The sequence below is a fragment of the Natator depressus genome, chromosome 2 (genome assembly GCF_965152275.1).
Source record: "Natator depressus isolate rNatDep1 chromosome 2, rNatDep2.hap1, whole genome shotgun sequence".
Taxonomy (NCBI): Eukaryota; Metazoa; Chordata; order Testudines; family Cheloniidae; genus Natator; species Natator depressus.
This window is the reverse complement of record NC_134235.1, coordinates 234,276,973-234,294,589: the sequence shown is the minus strand read 5'-3', so window position 1 is coordinate 234,294,589 and position 17,617 is coordinate 234,276,973. Positions and strand designations below refer to the sequence as shown.

The 17,617-nt window shown below is 39.3% G+C and overlaps 1 protein-coding gene across 2 annotated transcripts in view; it reads right to left on the bottom strand.

Annotated features, from left to right (window-relative positions):
- The window catches only part of ZEB1 (zinc finger E-box binding homeobox 1), a 212,362-nt gene that overhangs the window by 45,922 nt on the left and 148,823 nt on the right, over window positions 1-17,617 (bottom strand). For both annotated transcript variants that reach the window (XM_074946177.1, XM_074946178.1), the window contains exon 2: window positions 9,073-9,273. In XM_074946177.1, coding sequence (XP_074802278.1) covers window positions 9,073-9,273 — 201 coding nt within the window. The remainder of the gene's footprint in view (window positions 1-9,072; window positions 9,274-17,617) is intronic.

The following is a 17,617-nucleotide window of genomic DNA, read 5'->3' as shown; positions in this document are numbered from 1 at the left end:
CTTGAAAAAATATGGATTCCTCATGATTTTAGCTGTATTGCGTTTCTCAGGTCATAAAGATTTTACTAGAAAAAGAAACTGCAATTTTAACAGAAGGCAAACTTACAATACCAAAGTAATTATTTGAAGACAGGGAAAAAATAGGGTAAGGATTGCTGTTACATATCCAAATAGGGTATTTTTGTAGTACAAGTATCTTTTTGGCAAGTACAAAGTGTGCTGCTTAGAATAAAAGGCAAGCAGTTTGTTCTTAGTATCTGATTCACTAGATTATTGCTTTCAGAGGTTAATTTATTGTAAAATTAACACATTTGCTCTGCTTTTTCTAACTAGCAAAACCAACAGATCATCAGTAATTACTCCAAAATTATTTTCAACAGTCTATCATGTAATACTGTATAATTACCTGCAGACAACTAGAGCCTATTAAACTTAGCCAAATAAAAATCATTATGAGAGTTCTTGCTAGGTTTGACTATTGAATTGAGAAAACAAGAAAATATTGGCACCGAATTAAAGCATATATTTCAGTTGTGTAAAACTGATTTTAAGTGTTTTACCAACTGCTTTCCTGTGTATTGGAATCACCAAACCATCACTTATACAAAAGTACTATTACTGACACCACTGCGTATCTCTGGGCAGTTGGATGGATGCCCTTAAAAGATGATTTATTGAAGGATTCACATATCTCTGCAAAATAGGACTGACTTAAAAATCATGATCTGACATTTCTTTATGTGCTAATTTTAAATCAGTTTTAAGACTGAGTCTAGGCAAGGCACTAGATATGGCAAAATTGTTGTATGGGTCACAGCGTTCTCCACACCATTTCAGAAGGGTGACCCTCTATACTGGAAGGTCACTTTCACTACCAGCCCCATATTTTCATCAAATATATATTGATGGTGGCCATCATTTATTGCTTCTGTCTACTGTTTTCTCTCTAGAAACAGGTTTCAGAGTAACAGCCGCGTTAGTCTGTATTCGTAAAAAGAAAAGGAGTACTTGTGGCACCTTAGAGACTAACCAATTTATTTGAGCATAAGCTTTCGTGAGCTACAGCTCACTTCATCGGATGCATACTGTGGAAAATACAGAAGATGTTTGTTTTTATACACACAAAATCATGAAAAAATGGGTGTTTATCACTACAAAAGGTTTTCTCTCCCCTCACCCCACTCTCCTGCTGGTAATAGCTTATGTAAAGTGATCATTCTCCTTACAATGTGTATGATAATCAAGGTGGGCGGGGGGAGAAACCCTGGATTTGTGCTGGAAATGGCCCACCTTGATTATCATACACATTGTAAGGCGAGTGATCACTTTACATAAGCTATTACCAGCAGGAGAGTGGGGTGGGGGGAGAGAAAACCTTTTGTAGGGATAAACACCCATTTTTTCATGATTTGTGTATATAAAAACAAACATCTTCTGTATTTTCCACAGTATGCATCCGATGAAGTGAGCTGTAGCTCACGAAAACTTATGCTCAAATAAATTGGTTAGTCTCTAAGGTGCCACAAGTACTCCTTTTTTTTCTAGAAACAGTGGCTCCAGATGGGGGGCTTTTAAGTGAAGCTTTTGCTGCTGAAGGAGTTAGAACAGCAGTCCTATACAAGAGTCCAAAATTCTTACATTTAATTACAAATCTAGTATAGCACAGACACTGACAACTGAGGCTTCTGCACACACCTCCACCAATATGCCTCAACTCTTTGACTATTAACAAGAGAGGCAATTAGTCCAGAAGGTTATGGTGGTTTTAAAATTTGGAGACGTGTCCAGTATGAACTTGTCTAAAGTTACCAACTCACTTTATACAGGCTATTACACATCTTTCAGTCAGTAACAACTTTCAGCCCATATTGATTTGAGCCAGTAGCGGGTAGTGAACATGAAAACCCACATATTCTACTATCTGTCCCTTGAGCCATCCAGTTGTCCAGTTCCCTTGTGTTCTGTGGTAGACAATGGCACTTCAGGAATGAGCAGTATAGTATGTGGAATGTCGATAAAAGCATCGTAACTTGTACTTGCTATTGTAATCAATACATGCTCAACTATGGAATTCTTATTTAGCACAAGTTTTGGTATGAAGTGCAGCGTGTGGATCTGAAGTCAGTGTCTTTCTAAGCCCATCACAATCTATAGAATTTTCCAACCCAAAGGTCACATCAAACTTGAAATAATACCAAAAAGAGAAAAGAGCCAACTAGTTCCTCAAATATTTTTCAGCTGAACTTTTATTCAAGATTAATGCCAAATATGCTTTTCTAATTCAGGAATGATCCACTGATTTTAGGTCCTGTATAAAAGCTTTAAAAATCTTTGGTTCTCTAAAAACAGAAGAGGGAAATCTACATCTTTATTCCAGGCAAGTACTTTTTTCACAATGCATAGTTATCCTGTGGAACTCACTGCCATATATAGCAAGTCCAAGAACTTAGAGGTATTCAGAAGAGGCAGCGGATCATTTACAGTATATGAATAATGAGAAAATCCACAGTTACATTAATTAGGACAAAAATACAAGTGCTTCAGAGAATATGGCAGCTGGTGGGGGTTAAATAGATTATTCTATAATTGTCCATTATGGGGATTCTAGCATGTTCCTCTATGTTCCTTTGGCACAATGGGACTCTCAACAATAAGAGTAAAGCTCACCCATGCAAGGAAACAGAATTTTCTCTGGGGTGCTCTGAGACTGTAGAATGAACTCCCCCAGGAACGAAGGACCATCACAGATCTCATAGTTTTTTGCTCCAAGGGCAAGGCGCATTTCTTTGACTTGGCCTTCTCTAAATATACACATTGCAATGTTTATTAATACATTTTAAAAAAGACACTACCAAAACAAGACACTCCACTGCACATGTTTCTCCCTCTGGGGAAAAAATGAGAGAACAAATGAGACATGACAGATGCACTACTGGAAAGCACTCAGATACTACAATGATAAGCATGGCATAAAACCTGAACAGAATAGAACAGAAAAACATCTGGTCCTGTCCCCCTTTCAGATACAGGATACTAAACTAGATGAACTACTGATCTGATCTGGAATGACAATTCCTATGTTCTTACGCTCCCACAAAAGTGAGCTAAAAGTGTTGTAATCACATAACAAATGCTAGAATCCATAATTTGTAGTGGTTATTAAAAGAGCAAGGGCATACTACCTTTTTAATCAAGACAGAAGCCAATTTCTGCTTTACACATAACCTGAGGACTTCTAGGACTACTTTAAATTCCATTCTAAATAGGTCTTTCCAAAAGGAAAAGGATGACTAATTCTAACTACCCTAATAGTGGAGACAGTAGTAATGAAGACTGTCAGAAGTCTACAGAACTAATAGGTTAGAAAATACGCCTGCATTTGCAGATATTTTCACAAACAAGATATATAATTAAAGGAACACTGGAGTGCTTTAAATCTAGCTCTAATTTTGACCATCACCTTGAAAAGTCTTAGTCATAGACAAATCCATGTTTGGTTGGTCTGATCCAATCCACCAATGGTAACTGTCCTGTGCTTCAAGTCCAAAATCTTTACATGCTGTAAATCCACTAGAACCAAATACTTAGTTTATTTAAAATAGCCCATACTACACAAAACTATGTTTTCCCCTATAAAAAGGGCTCTTCATTAGGACAATGGGATATGCTGGAGAGGTGGGATTATTAATGTAGTTTACTGACTATTTATAACAATTTACAGCAAGTCCCTCTGGCTTCATAACAGGCAAAAATAATATTAGCTAAGATGATCCTGAGTAATTTAAGATTTCAGTGGCAACAGGATTTAATTTCACAGGAGGTAAAAAAAAATTCCTAAATCTACTACTTTGTAAACTCTTCATGGTATGGACTACACCTTCCTGTGTGCTTGTACAGCACCTAGGGCCCTGATCCTGACTAGGCCTTTGGGCACTACCATAATACAATAAACAAACAGAGGTAATTTCATAGCCACTTATTGAGCGTTCATCTTTCTTTTTTCTTCATGTAGGAAGGTATTCTGTGTCCTGAAGATACACAAATTTAACTCAGTCTTTGCATATCCCCCACAGTGTTAACCTTTACATAGCAGATGTTTATTAAACAGAATATGTATTCTATATTTTTTGTTATATTATTAGCCTTGCAACATATTTTGCAAACAAATATACAATCATTTTAATGACTCTGTAGTCATATATGTTCAGCAAAGGATAGCAACATCGGTGAACAGTGTACTTGCATTCTTGCATTCAGGAGTCGAGTCTATGCTGCAAACATAGACACGGAGGAGCAGAAAGGAGAAAAAGATATCCAGTGCTAGGGAGAAGAATGCAAGACATTCTCTGATCAAATAGGAGTTAGAGTTCTGCCATCCAAGAGTGGTCTGGACTTAGTGTTAAAAGCCCCTTTAAATGTGACTTGCAGCACTTTGACTAAAGGCTTTTTGGGCACCTTGCACTCACCTCATCCTAGATGAGAGCACCAGCACATGGGTCAGATCCTTGGCACTGTTCTACCTCCTCTGCACTATTCCCATTCAAGTGACAGGCCAGGACATGGAACAGAATCACCATTGGTAGTGCAGATGAACAATCTCTTGCTATCTATAGATGAAGGGATAGTCATACTCTTGGATCTCACTGCAGCATTCAATATGGCTGATCATAGACTACTACAACCCGGCCTAAGAGAAGTACCAGAGGCTCAGGCAGAAGCTCTAAAATGGTGTGAAACATTCTCAAGAGCTACACCCAGAAGGTAGTGATGGGCGTCTGTTCGCCGCCGCCAGAGCCCTCATCTGTGGAATACTATGCAGTTCCCTTCTCTTCCCTTCCTCTTCAATATTTACATACAGCTGCTCAGAGAAATGGAGAGATTTTATGGGCTCAAATGCCAACAATATGCAGAACACTCATAACTCTACCTATTGTTCACAGCCTATAATATCACCACAGTCAGAGACAGGTAACAAAGATCGGTACATGGATGAGGTAGACTTGGCTGAAGCTAAACTCTAGCAAAAAGGAGGTTTTGCTTGTAGACAGAGAAACACTTCAGAGTTTTTTTTTTGCCACAGTGCTGTCTGTAGTGGAGGAAGAGATATTCCACAAACCATTAGGGCCCTCTGTAGTGTAGTAATCTTTATAGACAACTTTCTGATTCTGGACTGGCACATAGCAAGTCCGGTCTACAGTCAAGTTGATCTGCCCTCTCTGACTGGCTAAAGCTTGTACTTTTTGGGAATAACCTGTCTTGAATCATACCACACTTCCATTATCTCTGAGCTTGATTACATCATGCAGCTTACACTGGGCTTGAAAGCATGAGGCCTGAAAAAAGCTGCAACCAATGCTGAATGTTGCAGCATGCCTCCTCAGTAACCCAGGTTACTGAGAAAACACAATCTGTACTTCTTTAACTTCAAAGCCTCTCTAGAAAACATCAATTGAAGTTTAAATTCTCAGTTGTCAGTTTTAAGGCTATAAAAACTGACATGGTCTGGTTACACGAGGTCTTACCCTCCAGCACCTTGACCACCCACAACAGATCTGCTCCTCAGAAATGATGGCTTTGCGTACTTCAGGAGCAAAGCTCATAGGTGCGAGAAAGAAGATTTTTTGAGGGCTGGCCCAAGAATATAGAATACACTCTGGCAGAAACTAAGAATAACCACAAACCTTATAATCTCCCCATTGAAAAGCAAGGCTCACTTCAACATGGGTTTCCTGGATAGCAACCTACAGCATATTAGTTTTACTTCTACAAAAAAAAAAAAAAGAAAGGCACAAACCAAATCTAACTTTTCCCCTTTGGGGTGAGGAGGGTAGAGGGAAAATGGTGAGAAAACGTCATTTGACTTACATTAGTAAGCCTGCTTATTTTTTAACTTGGAAGGCACTATGATACAAGTGTAAGAACTTAAATCGAAAGGAATACAGAAATAAAAATAGTTTAATAAGCACTGTATCCACTAGATATGAACAGCATCCAGTTGTTGAATGTGTGCACATTACGGGTGAAATTCGCCACATACCAGATGCCCTGCACTTAAGCCCTACTTAAATTCTTAATGTGGGGTGTAAATGTTGCATGGGATCTTGAGTGGGCCCTCTTCAGCAGCATGAATTTCACCTTATGTGGTTTTCAGAGCTTGAATACTTTGTTAATTCTATAAGGTCTTTTCAAAATTATCCTCTTAATGTCAAACGCTATTGCACCTTGTTATAGACTGACTATTTGTCAAATGCCATTTTACACCTAATTTGTTTTTGAATTACACAAACACAAAAATGTATCTGAACTAATTTTTTAAACACATTTGGACTCCTCAAATGTCTGAACTATTTTTTTTAAACACAGAGAAAGATAAAAAGAATCTTGCTCTCATTCTAAGATGCTGATACAGAAATCCAGCAGGAATGGAATTTTTCAGTCACGTTTTAAACACCTGAAAAAAACAGTCAGAAAATGCATATTTTGTTCCTCTTAATTTACTATATATTTTACTTGGAAATTTATCATACCTTAGTTTAACAACACTATTTTTTTTTACATCAGCAAACTTTACTTTATAACAATTTTTTAAAAAATATAATATAGGTTTTAGTTTAAACTAAAAGGGGGGGAAAAGAAGACCTTATAGAATCACAACACACACCAATGTTGGAACATTGCCATCAACTTGTATGGGATGCATGTGGTTCACTTGTTGAGACTTCTATTCATGTTTCAGTTAAACCTCTTGAGATATACACCTTATATTTGAGACACCTGTTCTGAAGGTCTTTTAGAACTTCAGTTAGAATTGCTGGAAACGGAAAGAAACTGATCTGATAATGAAATGTAGTTTAAGTATGTTGCACCTACTTTTACATTTTTCTGAACTGATCAATCAGATGAAAACCAAAAAGTACACCGAGTAAAGATATGCAGGATAAATTTCAGTACAGGTTAGTGATGAAAACACAACTTGCTACACATGCTGTAAACTGGTATTCTTAACACACACACAAGTGTTTCAGGGATGTTCTCAGTGCTTCACAGTTACCCACCCTATTGTCTTTCCCCTTTAAGACAAACAGCACGTATTCAAGTGCTGTTTCCTTAGACCTATGCTGTACAACCAAGAGCACCAAAGTACTTGTGACTTAACTTTCTTACTAGAAATGTCAAAAATATAAATACACAGCAAATCAAAATGTTGTAATGTACTATATCCACCTGTGACTTCTCTTCACTATGAGAAGAATGTTTTATAAGAAACTGACTTCTCTTCACTATAAGAAGAATGTTTTAGAGTATGTATATTTTTCAGTACTGAATGTTAAAAACTTTATTTTAGCAAACACACAGTATATGAATTATTTAAATCTACTAGCTGTTCAAACAACTATGGAAGTCTATGTTAGTAAAAATGACTGAAGTAGACACAATCATTTGCTGCATATTTAATGTATTTATAATAGAGACAAAAAATCAAAATATAGTAAAGTTAATAATTGAGCCCAATCCAAAGTCATGGTTTTGTACAAATTTATACATATGGAGCTATTTAGAGCCAAGCTTAAAAGCTAAGCCACCTGTCTCTCAAACTCATGCTGGCACGCATACCAGATTTATAGTACAATTTGGTTCAGCTGCTCAATTTTATCAGCTAGATTTGAAAGGCTGCATGGTATATTTTAAATAAGAACAGTAAAAGCAGGTGAAATTACACTGTTAGAGCTCTGAGAAAGCACAGCATGTATGGGATTCTTCCCAAAAGTGAGGGAGCCACGAGGCCCTGTTCCCACCATGACCCAGCCCCTAACCCTCCTTTTTCCCTGGAGGCCCCGCTCTGAGGCCAAGCTGGAGCTGGAGCAGGAAGTCCAGGCCTCTCCACCTGCCTGGGTTTAGGTGGCCTGAGAGCAGCCCCTGGTCCATGTCACCGTCCCCCGGGACGCTCCACCTAGGGCAGATGGAGGGTCCGCGGATCCTCACAGTTGCCCACGCAGCTCCTACCCTGACCTGGCTCCGGCTGCCAGCCTGGGGGTGGAGTCTTGGGGACCGAAGAGCCACAGCCGGGCCACGGGCTTTCGGGGCCCTCACCCTGGGCAGGTGGAGGGTCAGTGACTCCACAAAGCTGCCTGGGCTCCCCGAGTGGCTCTTACCCCTTGGATCCCCTAGTTCCAGCACCCCTGCCCTGAGTGATTCATGAATGAGGCAACGTTAGGTGTTCCCCCACCTAACTTGTCTGCAGGGCCTGATCCAGTAAGCATGGAATACTTTCAACATCAGACTAGAAAGAGAGACAACAAGCATGAAAATGACAATGTAGCCTGATGGTTAGAGCACACACCTGACAGATGGGAGGTTCTGGATTGAGTCCCTCTGCTCCAATGACTTTTTAAAAATATATATATCTAGATATATATCTATCTATATCCCTATTGGAACAGTTTCAACAGGAGCCACTGAGGGAGCTGCACATCAGAATATCCTATAGCCCACTGTCTAGCACACTCACAGGAGAGGTGGCAGATCCCTGTTCAAATCTCTTCTCCCACTCAGGTGGAGGGGGGACTTGAACAGGGCATCTCCCACAACACAGGTGAGTACCCTCACCACTGGGTTAAAAGTTATTAGAGAGCTCCTCACCTTCCACCCCAGCTTCTTGCTAAAACAGCATAGGTACCTACCACCAAGAGAAGGTTTTCATCTGAGAATCCCAAGCAGAGGGAGGCACCTGCCTGCAGCCTGGACTTAAGCATCTATCTCTGAGAAAGAGGCAGGGCTTAGCGCCTCCCAATGGCTAGCTTAGGCAAGGAGCCTCCTAGCGTACTGGGTTTTGTGAATCCAATTCTAGAGATGTCTATCTCTCCCCATTCACAAGGAGTCTAAGCACCAAACTCAGGCTTTCTGAATCCCAATAATTTTCTTGGCATCACCATTCCTACGTTTCTTTGTATATCTAGCCCTGACTTTACAAATACACATTAATGATGAAGTGTATTCAAAAAAATTCTATTGAGTGAATGTTTCCAAGTATAATTTTTCTAATTAGAGCATCATTACCCACACGGAACATACCTTCACCTTCCCAGCAACTGTTTGTGCTTCCCGCTTTTTCACTGTTTTCTGGTAATACTGAATGGTCTGTTGGCAAGTCATCTTCTGGCACACTAGCATCACAATCTGCTGCATCGGTTACACTTTCTTCTTCCACAATATGCAATTTGTCTTCATCATCTGAATCTGAATTTGTTTCTACCACATTATTGTAATTGGTAACTGCATGGAGACAAAAAGCAAAAAATAAATCAACAAAAACACTCTTAGTTCAGACTATAACTATGATTTCTTTAGAGGCATCACTACAGCACATCCAACATGTTTAGTGAGATATTTAGTGTGGTGATAAGCAGTTACTGTACATTCTTCTTTTAGAAGCTAGTATACATGAGTGGTGCATACAAGCCTACACCACACTATACAAGCTCCCAACAGAATTAAGGTTTTGAAACAAACAAAACAAGCCTAGTGGCAGCTTTACAAAGGAAATGTTACACATCATCTTCCCCTCTCATTTGGTACCTGGAAAGAGTAAGAGTTTATGTTTGTTCAAACTGGGGGGCATATTATAACAGTCTTGTGGAGAAAAGGCTGTATAGTGAACATAAGAACAGCCATACTGGGTCAGACCAAAGGTCCATTTAGCCCATATCCTGTCTTCCAACAGTGGCCAATGCCGGTGCCCCAGAGGGAATGAACAGAACAGGTAATCATCAAGTGATCCATCCCGTCGCCCATTCCCAGCTTCTGACAAACAGAGGCTAGGGACACCATCCCTGTCCATCCTGGCTAATAGCCATTGATGGACCTATCCTCCATGAATTTATCTAGTTCTTTTTTGAACCCTGTTATAGTCTTGGACTTCACAACATCCTCTGGCAAAGAGCTCCACAGGTTGACAGTGTGTTGTGTGAAAAAATACTTCCTTTTGTTTGTTTTAAATCTGCTGCCTATTAATTTCATTTGGCAACCCCTAGTTCTTGTGTTATGAGAAGGAGTAAATAACACTTCCTTATTTACTTTCTCCACACCAGTCACGATTTTATAGACCTCTATCATATTCCCTTAGTCATCTCCTTTCCAAGCTGAAAAGTCCCAGTCTTATTAATCTGTCCTCATAGGACAGCCGTTCCATACCCCTAATCATTGTTGTTGCCCTTTTCTGAACTTTTTCCAATTCCAATGCATCTTTTTTGAGATGGGTTGACCACATCTGTATGCAGTATTCAAATGTGGGCATACCATGGATTTATATAGAGGCAATATGATATTTTCTATCTTATTATCTATCTCTTTCTTAACGATTCCCAACATTCTGTTTGCTTTTTGACTTCCGCTGCACACTGAGTGCATGTTTTCGGAGAACTATCCAAATGACTCCAAGATCTCTTTCTCGAGTGGTAACAGCTAATTTAGACCCCATCATTTTATATGTGTAGTTGGGATTATGTTTTCCAATGTGCATTACTTTGCATTTATCAACATTGAGTGCTCTATGTATTTCCATCACATGGAGGTAGATATCACTAAAATAGTCCTAAAGATGCAGAGGAGATGTTATAATTTTGAATTGTTATAATTGTTCTATTCAAAAACATTATTTCTTTCTCTTACAACCTGTAGAAACAAATGTTACACATACTGAAATTTTAATATTTTTAAAGTATAAACTATTTACGCTTATATTTTTTGGTGTAAAGTTCTCTGCTATATACTCATGCTGCATATCAATAATCACTGGCAGATTTTCATGTATTGTTATGAAGTGTTTTGACATACCCTGAATGAGAAAGGGGATTTAAAAAAAGGCAAATATTTATCAAAGAATAAGCCTACAGATGTTATTATACCGGCGATACTCCTCCAGATGTTAAAAGAATCATATCTATGATGTAGTAATCTCACTACTTTAGGATACTTGCACACCTATGCTATTTGCACTGTTAACACTCCTGAAGGTAGATTAATTCTCTCATTTGAAATTTTGCCTACTAAAATAAATGGGAGGCTAGATTCCTGCTCTTTTCAATTCCGCTTTTTTAAAAAAGGTAAATATTCTAACCATTTAAAACAAGCATTTAGGCAAGGAAATAGTTTCACTGCAAATCAGCAAACCACTAGCTCATTTCCTTCCATTTCAGAAGAAAAATGTCCCATGTAAAATATGCACCAGCATGACAAAACAACGTTTCTGACTTTAAAATGATCACCACATATTTCATATTTGCATAATATTTTCAAAAAATGTAATGTGCAACCACTCCTTTGTGGTTTTAGGTTTTCTATGACAATCCACAAATACACATTCTGGTGTATGTACAATGTGATAATGTTATCATATTAATACCTTGCTATTCTATTGTTTACTAACAATTACATTTTATGTATATTAAGTTTTGAAAGATAGTACTAATAAAAGAAAAACAAAAGACTTACATTAAGTTGACAATAAAAACCAAACCAGAATTATTTAATTGTATCTTCCTGACATTTCTCTATCCTGATTTCAGTATGTAAAGAGGGTAATGGCAGAAGGAAGGAATTACATCAGATACTCCTGTTACAATAATTTCATATACTCAGTGGAGCCAAGTTGGATCCTTTTACAGTAATGATATTATTTGGCACATTTACACAAAAACACCACACAACTCTTTAAAGGACTCTCACCTGCAAATCTTTTAACTAGCATTAATTTAACTGCTTAAATATACAGAAAAATATCCCACTCATTCTAATAGTTCATTAGATGACTCTTCATTTGTTAAGAGCTTGAAATTTTATAATAAATTCAGCTTTATCTAAAAATTGGATTGTCCAAATCTTCATATTTGGCCCATTTGATCTGTTGAACCTGAATTACTTCGTCTTCAGTGATCAGTGAATCTAATTATGCAAAGTAGAGTTGCTGTAAGTGTTGAGAAGCACCGGTGTGAAGGACAGCAATAAGCCAGGGTTCAAATGCCTTCCCTGACCTGAACAGCAGTAATTTATGAATTTACATGCCTGAAAACATTGTCTAATTTACATCTACGTATACAGACATCAAGTACAAGGAGGAGACAGAACAATTACTTTTTTTGTTTTTAGGTGGCAAATCTGAGGAACTGTCCCAGATTGAGGTGTCATTAGTGGTGGTTTTGGAACAAACTGATAAACTAAACAGTAATAAGTCACCAGGACCAGATGGTATTCACCCAAGAGTGCACTTAGGAAGGAAGAATTCCATGCACCACTGCAGGCTGGGGACCGACTGGCTAAGCAGCAGTTCTGCAGAAAAGGACCTGGGGATTACAGTGGATGAGAAGCTGGATATGAGTCAGCAGCGTGCCCTCGTAGCCAAGAAGGCCAATGGTATATTGGGCTGTATTAGTAGGAGCATTGCCAGCAGATCAAGGGAAGTGATTATTCCGCTCTCTTCGGCACTGGTGAGGCCATACCTGGAGTACTGCATCTAGTTTTGGTCCCCCCACTACAGAAGGGATGTGGACAAATTGGAGAGAGTCCAGCAGAGGGCAACAAAAATGATTATGGGGCTGGGGCACATGACTTATGAGGAGAGGCTGAGGGAACTGGGGTTATTTAGTCTGCAGAAGAGAAGAGTGAGGGGGATTTGATAGAAGCCTTCAACTACCTGAAGGGGGATTCCAAAAAGGATGGAGCTCAGCTGTTCTCAATGGTGGCAGATGACAGAACAAGGAGCAATGGTCTCAAGTTGCAGTGCGGGAGGTCTAGGTTGGATATTAGGAAACACTATTTCACGAGGAGGGTGGTGAAGCACTGGAATGGGTTACCTAGTGAGGTGGTGGAATCTCCATCCTTAGAGGTTTTTAAGGCTTGGTTTGACAAAGCCTTGGCTGGGATGAATTAGTTGGTGTTGGTCCTGCTTTGAGCAGGGGATTGGACTAGATGACCTACTGAGGTCTCTTCCAACCCTAATATTCTATGATTCTATGAAGAGTTCTGAAGGAACTCAAATGTGAAATTGCAGAACTACTAACTGTAGTCTGTAACCTGTCATTTAAATCAGCTTCTGTACCAAATGACTGGAAGATAGCTAATGTGATGCCAATTTTTAAAAAGGGCTCCAGAGGTAACCTGGGCAATTACAGACCGGTAAGCCTGACTTCAGTACCGGGCAAACTGGTTGAAACTATAGTAAAGAACGAAATTGTCAGACACATAGATGAACATAATTTGCTGGGGAAGAGTCAACATGGTTTTTGTAAAGGGAAATCATGCCTCACCAATCTAGTAGAATTCTTTGAGGGGGTATGTGGACAGGGGGGATCCAGTGGATATAGTGTATTTAGATTTTGACCAGGTCCCTAACCAAAGGCTCTTAAGCAAAGTAAGCAGTCTTGGGATAAGAGGGAAGGTTCTCCTGTAGATTGGTAACTGGTTAAAAGATAGGAAACAAAGGGTAGGAATAAATGGTCAGTTTTCAGAATGGAGAGAGGTAAATAGTGGTGTCCCTCAGCGGTCTGTACTGGGCCCAGTCCTATTTAATATAGTCATAAATCATCTGAAAAAAGGGGTAAACAGTGAGGTAGCAAGATTTGCAGATGAAACAAAACTACTCAAGACAGTTAAGTCCCAGGCAGACTGCGAAGAGCTACAAAAGGATCTCTGAAAACTGGCCGATTGGGTAACAAAATGGCAAATGAAATTCAATGTTGATAAATGCAAAGTAATGCACATTGGAAAACATAATCCCAACTAGAAAAGGAGTACTTGTGGCACCTTAGAGACTAACCAATTTATTTGAGCATGAGCTTTCGTGAGCTACAGCTCACTTCATCGGATGCATACTGTGGAAACTGCAGAAGACATTATATACACAGAGACCATGAAACAATACCTCCTCCCACCCCACTCTCCTGCTGGTAATAGCTTATCTAAAGTGATCATCAAGTTGGGCCATTTCCAGCACAAATCCAGGTTTTCTCACCTGGATTTGTGCTGGAAATGGCCCACCTTGATTATAATACACATTGTAAAGAGAGTGGTCACTTTGGATGGGCTATTACCAGCAGGAGAGTGAGTTTGTGGGGGGGGGGGGGGGCGGAGGGTGAGAAAACCTGGATTTGTGCTGGAAATGGCCCAACTTGATGATCACTTTAGATAAGCTATTACCAGCAGGAGAGTGGGGTGGGAGGAGGTATTGTTTCATGGTCTCTGTGTATATAATGTCTTCTGCAGTTTCCACAGTATGCATCTGATGAAGTGAGCTGTAGCTCACGAAAGCTCATGCTCAAATAAATTGGTTAGTCTCTAAGGTGCCACAAGTACTCCTTTTCTTTTTGCAAATACAGACTAACACGGCTGTTACTCTGAAACCTGTCATAATCCCAACTATACATATAAAATGATGGGATCTAAATGAGCTGTTACCACTCAAGAAAGGTCTTGGAGACATTGTGGATAGTTCTCTGAAAACATCCACTCAATGTGCAGCAGAAGTCAAAAAAGCAAACGTTGGGAATCATTAAGAAAGGGATAGATAATAAGACAGAAAATATCGTATTGCCTCTATATAAATCCATGGTACGCCCACATTTTGAATACTGCATGCAGATGTGGTCACCCAATCTCAAAAAAGATATACTGGAATTGGAAAAGGTTCAGAAAAGGGTAACACAAATGATTAGGGGTATGGAACGGCTGCCCTATAAGGAGAGATTAATAAGACTGGGACTTTTCAGCGTGGAAAGGAGATGACTAAGGGGGGATATGATTGAGGTCTATAGAATCATGCCTGGTGTGGAGAAAGTAAACAAGGAAGTGTTATTTACTCCTTTTCTTAACACAAGAACTAGGGGCCACCGAATGAAATAAATAGGCAGCTGGTTTAAAACAAACAAAAGGAAGTATTTTTTCACACAACACACAGTCAACTTGTAGAGCTTCTTGCCAGAGGATGTTGTGAAGGCCAAGACTATAACAGGGTTCAAAAAAGAACTAGATAAATTCATGGAGGATAAGTCCATATACAGCTATTAGCCAGGATGGGTAGGCATGGTGTCCCTAGCCTCTGTTTGCCAGAAGCTGGGAATGGGTAACAGGGGACAGCTCACTTACGATTATCTGTTCTGTTCATTCCCTCTGGGACACATGGCACTGGCCACTGTCAGAAGACAGGATACTGGACTAGGTGGACCTTTGGTCTGACCCAGTATGGCTGTTTTTATGTACTGTAGTCTGACCTCTATCTTCTTCTTGGTCATTGGTTCTACCCATGTTTTAGTCTTCTTTGCAAACATAGAACCAATAATGAGGTAAAAAAAGATACAAACATTTTACAAATTGAGACCCTGATCCTGCAATGAGGTCTTTACCCCCTTGGAGCTGAATTGAATTTAATAGTGTTCTGCACAGGTGCAGAGGTCTGGTCACATGGTGCCCAACTGAATTTAATCAAACTCCACACAGGTGTATTGGGGTTAGCCCTCATGGAGGTCACTGTGGGATCAGGAGCTAAAAATTCAATCATGATACATAAGAACATTTTTTCCAGAAAATAAAATAAAATGAAAACTCAGGTTGCTGGGGGGTTGTTTTGGTTTTGCTTAGTTATATAATCAGTATATTAACTAGAATCTTTAGAAAAATCAGGGTTAAAGTGGTGTTCAAATATGAAAATGAAAAACAAATGTCTGTAATATACAAGCCGGTTGGAGACATGCACATGTAAGTTTGTGTGTCTAACCCGCACAATAAAAAACTGTAAAAGAAAATGGTCTTGATTACCACTGTTTTTATATTTTAAATATAATGAACTCATAATTCTAGTTATTTTGAAAGCTTCTTATGTTTTCAGTACAATCATGGTTGGATTCAGCACAAACTTAAAATCTTCTCATCCCAACATTTGTGGAATGCTAAAATTAACAAAGATCCATTCTCAGAATCTAAACCAATGACTCTTTCAGTAGATTTTCATTCCACAACTCTCAATGAACCAACATACTAAAATGTGTACGAAACTTTGCTCCAATGTTTTAGTCTTCCTCTTGCTCTTCCCCCTCCTGTGACCTTTGGAAGATTGCAGGCACAAGACAAAAGAATATGTTTGAAAAGTGGTCAGCACATTTTGGGTGATACAACTAACCAACAAATACATACCAAAAAGAACATTACCGTGACAAAATCAAGCCCTCAAAAATTAGGAAATGTGAGTATAAAGGTTGCCTGTGGAATCTTAATTTGGCCCCCTTGCACACATGCATTATGATACAGTCTTTAGTTACATGATCACATACAACTTCTTTTTTCCACAGGAGCTCTGCCTCATCCAGGATGGTGCTCAGGGAACAAATCAGGTTTGTGTAGTGAATCAAGTTGTCTGTAGCATCCCTGCCTCATTTGCTCAAGCTGGAATTGATAGCTGGATTGATAGCTATTCAATATTTCTTTTTATCCTCATCATTCAATCTGTGGTTTCAATGCCTTATTTAACACACATTATCCAAAACCCTGTCCTGAATTCAGAATTATATCTCCACATATGGTGCTCAACACCACAGCATCTGAGTGCTTCACAACCATCAATGAATTTGACTTCACAACATTCCTATGAAGTGAAGTGGTATATTATCCCCTTTTTACAGAAGGGGAAACTGAAGTGCAGAAAGAGTAAGGCCAAAACTGTCAAAAGTATCCACTAATTTTGAATGCCCAATCTGGGATGCCTTGGGCCTTATTTTTTCCAGAGTACTTATCATTTTATATGTTCAAAGCACAATTTTCATTCACTCTAGTTGCAGTAGTGCTCAGCACATCTTCAGATCAGTCCCCAGCGGTCTCAAGTTGGGCACCCCAACAATAAGGAATATACAGTGTCTAAGGCTGAGAAGTCTGATTTAAGCGACAGATGAAGAGGAAGAATAGAATCTAGTTCTTCAGGGTGACATTCAACTGCCTTAATCCTGGGAGCATCCTCTCTTCCTGCAGTCCCCTGGCTCATTTACTTCACACCTTCCAAGGTCTCCAGCAAATGAGGCAGGCGTCTTACTAACAACAATCTCATTCACCTCCAACCCTGATTCATCCCATCCTGCGGAAAAACACAGTATGTGACCATGTAATTAAAGACATTATCATTCTGCATACTCACAAGATGACCAAATTAAGATTGCCTGGGTAAACTTAATACTGGCATTTCCTAATTTTTGAGCGCTGGACTTTGAAATCTTAACATTCTTTCAACATAATTTTTTACAAAAAAATGTAATTTCCTAGATTTTTAGGAAACCAAACTCATAAAAACAAATTCCATCAGATGGAACCAAACTGACCACCACATGGGTCACGAGCAGGGTCTTTAGATGTTCAGCACAGACATCTACCACTTGAACTGATGGAATAACTGGTGGTAGTATCAGAAGACACTGCAGGGGGAAGAGAGACACATTTTGCCCGTGGGTTTCACAGCTATTTGCAGACAGCAGAAGAATGTTGTGAACTCAGGAATCCATGCTATTCCAGGTTCTGGAAGGGAGCATTCATTAGTGTTTACAAACCTTTCCAACCCATTCTACCTCAGTCTGCTAGCATGTCTCCC